Source organism: Antrostomus carolinensis, unplaced genomic scaffold (assembly GCF_000700745.2).
Source record: "Antrostomus carolinensis isolate BGI_N321 unplaced genomic scaffold, ASM70074v2 scaffold16020, whole genome shotgun sequence".
Taxonomy (NCBI): domain Eukaryota; kingdom Metazoa; phylum Chordata; class Aves; order Caprimulgiformes; family Caprimulgidae; genus Antrostomus; species Antrostomus carolinensis.
In genome coordinates this window covers 49,590-53,441 of record NW_010289233.1, presented here as the reverse complement: position 1 = coordinate 53,441, position 3,852 = coordinate 49,590, and the positions used below count along the sequence as shown (strand labels likewise).

The 3,852-nt window shown below is 46.7% G+C and overlaps 1 protein-coding gene across 1 annotated transcript in view; it reads right to left on the bottom strand.

Moving 5' to 3' along the window:
- The window catches only part of LOC104526282 (keratin, type II cytoskeletal 5), a 5,382-nt gene extending 1,895 nt beyond the window's left edge, over nucleotides 1-3,487 (bottom strand). The window contains exons 1-6 of the mRNA XM_029085382.1: nucleotides 3,211-3,487; nucleotides 2,801-3,111; nucleotides 1,581-1,801; nucleotides 944-1,004; nucleotides 324-419; nucleotides 40-204 (exon numbers count right to left, since the gene is read on the bottom strand). Coding sequence (XP_028941215.1) covers nucleotides 40-204; nucleotides 324-419; nucleotides 944-1,004; nucleotides 1,581-1,801; nucleotides 2,801-3,111; nucleotides 3,211-3,487 — 1,131 coding nt within the window. The remainder of the gene's footprint in view (nucleotides 1-39; nucleotides 205-323; nucleotides 420-943; nucleotides 1,005-1,580; nucleotides 1,802-2,800; nucleotides 3,112-3,210) is intronic.
- Nucleotides 3,488-3,852: the final 365 nt, after the last annotated feature.

Here is a 3,852-nt window from a genome sequence, read left to right as displayed (position 1 = left end):
CCCTACAAATGCATCCATGGCATCTGTGGGTCTGTTCACCTTGGTTTGGTACCAAGCCTCTGCCTCAGCTCGGCTCCTGTTGGCAATGTCCTCGTACTGAGCTTTGACTTCAGCTATGATGCTACTGAGATCCAGGTCCCGGTTGTTGTCCATTGACAGAATGACAGCGGTGTCAGACACTTGTGCGCTGAGCTGAGCCAGCTCCTGTGAGGAAGCACACAGGATCCTGACCAGCTGCACTTACCTTTTCAAATGCCATGAATGATGGCAGTCACTGTCCAGGAGGTGATAACAGGACAGAAATCAGAGAAGAATGTCTGTACCGCTTCGTAGAGTGCTCGGAGGAAACTGAGTTCATCAGTCAGGGCATCCACCTTGGCCTCCAGCTCCACTTTATTCATGTAAGCAGCATCTACATCCTGGAAAAGAGCAACCATGGGACATCTGGAGCATCTGGTACTTCTTCTTTAGCTCAGTCAAGAACTAGCCAAGCCTGGAGATGATGAGGCTGCCCCTTTCACTGCTGCCTGATTGGAGAAGCTGTGCTTGGTACATCCCCCTGGAAGAGCACCCAGAGAACACCTCTTATCCAAAAGAAGTTCTGTGTGTAGCTTTGTTAGTGGATAAGGAAGGGGGTGCAGGCTACTTGGCCTTGATATTGGGGGTTCCTGGCACTGCTGACCACCTTTGTTTCTTCATGGTCTGTTTTGCCCAGGCAAGCATGTGTGTATGTTGTGGGACAATAATTTAATTCCACCCTCCAAGCTCCTTCATTCCTTTCCCCCAAAACCACAATCCAAATGTGATTTGGATTTAAAGGATGAGGATGGCTTTTAAAGGATGAAGATGCAGCTCCATGAGATATCCCATTCTTTAGGACATTCCCAGACTGTCCAATGGTTAGGGTTAGCTCAGCATCCATAATACCTCCTATCTCACCCACCTTCTTCAGCACCACAAATTCATTCTCTGCCGCTGTGCGTCGGTTGATTTCCTCTTCATATCTGTAGGGATAAAAGGAAAGATGTGCTGGATCATACCTCGGTAAGCAGAGAAGTGGTATAGGTAGGACTGGAAGGTTATCTGGGCTGGGTATGGAGTCTACAAATCAGCCTCTTGGAAACTATCCAGCTCAAATTTGTAAGAATCCTGTTTCTCAAAAGGTTAAAATGATATTTTCACATAATGCAGATGGAACAAGGAGGGTAAAGCTTGTTTAGATGATTTTCCTTTGCAAGTGTCATCACAAGTTGTTGTGTCCTGGCTGAATGTGCATTTTCTGATTGGAAAAATGTTGATGGACCACCTTTCTGCTGCTGTCAAGGAAGACAGAGGTTCTGCAGGGAGAGATACCTCACAGGAGTCCTATATTAGACTGGGAGTAGTTAAGTGTGGGCTAGAGGACAGACTGGAGATACAATTTTTCCCTTTCCTGGAGAAAGTTTGATTAATATCTCAGGATAGATGTTTGATTTTCAGAAAGCTAAATTTAAGTGAGATTAATCCTACTGCCTCATGCTAAGCTGAACCATTCCCGTTTCACCCCAAGGAGCCTGGATGTGCCACTAACAGGCACTCACTTGTTCTTGAAATCCTCAACGAGGTCTTGCATGTTCTTCAGCTCCCCATCCATGCGTCCTCTCTCATTGAGCAGGTTGGCCAGCTGTCGTTTCAAGTTGTTGATGTAAGCCTCAAAGAGTGGGTCCAGGTTGCTTTTGCCTGAGTTGTTTTTTTGACCCTGGTCCTGCAGGAGGGTCCATTTGGTCTCAAGTACCTTGTTCTGCTGCTCCAGGAAGCGAACCTGAGTATTGAGAAGTAGAAGAGGGTTAGCAGAAGATACCTGTGAACACGCTGATGGACAATACTCAACAGCTGGGAGTGATGCATAGCACAAACCAAGGAGATCTCCAAACTAAGGGTATTAAATCCAGCTGTGAATATCCTCCAGATTATCTAGGGCTATGTTAACCCATCCAGTAGCTCAGCAAATCTGCCCTCAGTGGACAGTTCTCTTTAGAGACAATTTAATTTAGCAAGCCAATGAGCAATCATTAGAAAATGTGGGTTCAGCTCTTTCATCCCTCGCTTTCTTCAACATCCTTTGGGTTTTCTTTCTTTGTCAGAGATATTTATCTTTCTTCATTAAAGCGAAGATCTGAGTGCTACAGGTTAAAAAACAGGTACTTAATTGCTTCTCCTTTTGCTCATATATTCTACCCACTTACCCAGGTAAAAGTCAAGGAAGGACTTAAGTTGAGTCAATACAAAAAGGACTTTAGCTTGCAGGCAATAAAGCAATAAGGACTAACACGTCTGCTGTGGTTCCTCACAGAGAGAGCTGGGTTAAGCAGCTAGGTCTGGACCTGGAACTGGCTTATTCCATGTGAGCTGATAAATCTTCTTTCTCAGGCACAAAACCTGGATCTAATCCTTTTATCAGTAGTTCCTGGTGTCTAGTGTTCTGCCTTGTAACTGTTTAGAAGAATGTTCTGTTTTGATTACTTTAATGAAGCCATGCAGAGAGGAAATATGCAATCGACTGTAGATCATAAAATCACAGAATCGTAGTGGTTGGAAAAGACCTTTAAGATCATTGGGTCCAACCATAAACTCAACACTGCCAATTCCACCTCTAAACCACGTCCCTCAGCACCTCCTCTACCCATCTGTTAAATACCACCAGGGAAGGTGACTCCACCACCTCCCTGGGCAACCTGATCTATGAAGTCATATTTTTGTAGCTATAAGACTGTCGCGCTCCCTCTCCATCATGATTCCACAGCACTTGATGGAGTCTTACCTTGTCAATGAAAGAAGCAAACTTGTTGTTGAGGGTCTTGATTTGCTCCTTCTCATCTTTTCGTACTTGATGGATGTTTGGATCTATCTCCAGGTTCAGTGGTGCCAGAAGGCTCTGGTTGACAGTCACTTCTTGGATTGTAGCAACTCCAGGTGGACCACCACCAAATCCCACTGGGTTCCTGCCACCACCCAGACCTCCACTGAATCCTCCCAACCCTCCTACTCCACCAAAGCCAAACCCTCCACCACCTCCCTGTCCACCACCAAAGCCAAGCCCACCAGCACCTCCACGGAAGCCATATCCACCACCTCCACCACCAAGACCAAGTCCAAGACTGCCACCAGCTCCGCCACCACCAAGTCCGCAGCCACCACCACTGCCACCTCCCAGGCCAGAGCCACCACTACCAGCTCCACTCCCAAAAGCAGCTCGGAAGCTGCTTCCAACACCAATGGATATCCTCTTGCTACCACCAAGGTTGTAGAGACTCCTGCTGCCAAAACCACCACCACTACCACCGCCACCTCCTCCAATCAGCCTTCCAAAACCACCTCCAACTCCTCCAGATCGTGCCACAGACATCGAACTAAAGCCAGCCCTGTTGCTACTTGGAATAATAGCAGACACAGTGCTGTAAGATCTGCATCCACCTCCCGTTCTCATGCTGTAAGTTTGACGGTTCATCACAGCAGGAGATAACAGCCCAGCACTGGCAAGAAGAAGCAAATAGAGAGTGCAGCTCTCTGATAGAAGGGAGTGTGGGATGCCCTTTATATCCCCCTGGGGATCTGGGCTTGGTTGCATGGAAGTCCAGTGATCAATTTAGTGCCTTCATGGTTTTGACATGCCAGGCAGCCAGCTGTCTTACTGAAACTCATTAAACACTGATTGCACCCAAACACACCTACTGGGTGCGAATCTGCCCAGCTAGAAGAGTTATCTAACTCCTCAATTTTTGGCAGTGAGAGCTCAGCCTTAGTGCATCTGTGTGCTTGCAGAGATGTCTTATTTTATTTTTTACAAGAAATAAAAAAGGGTGAAAAAAGAGA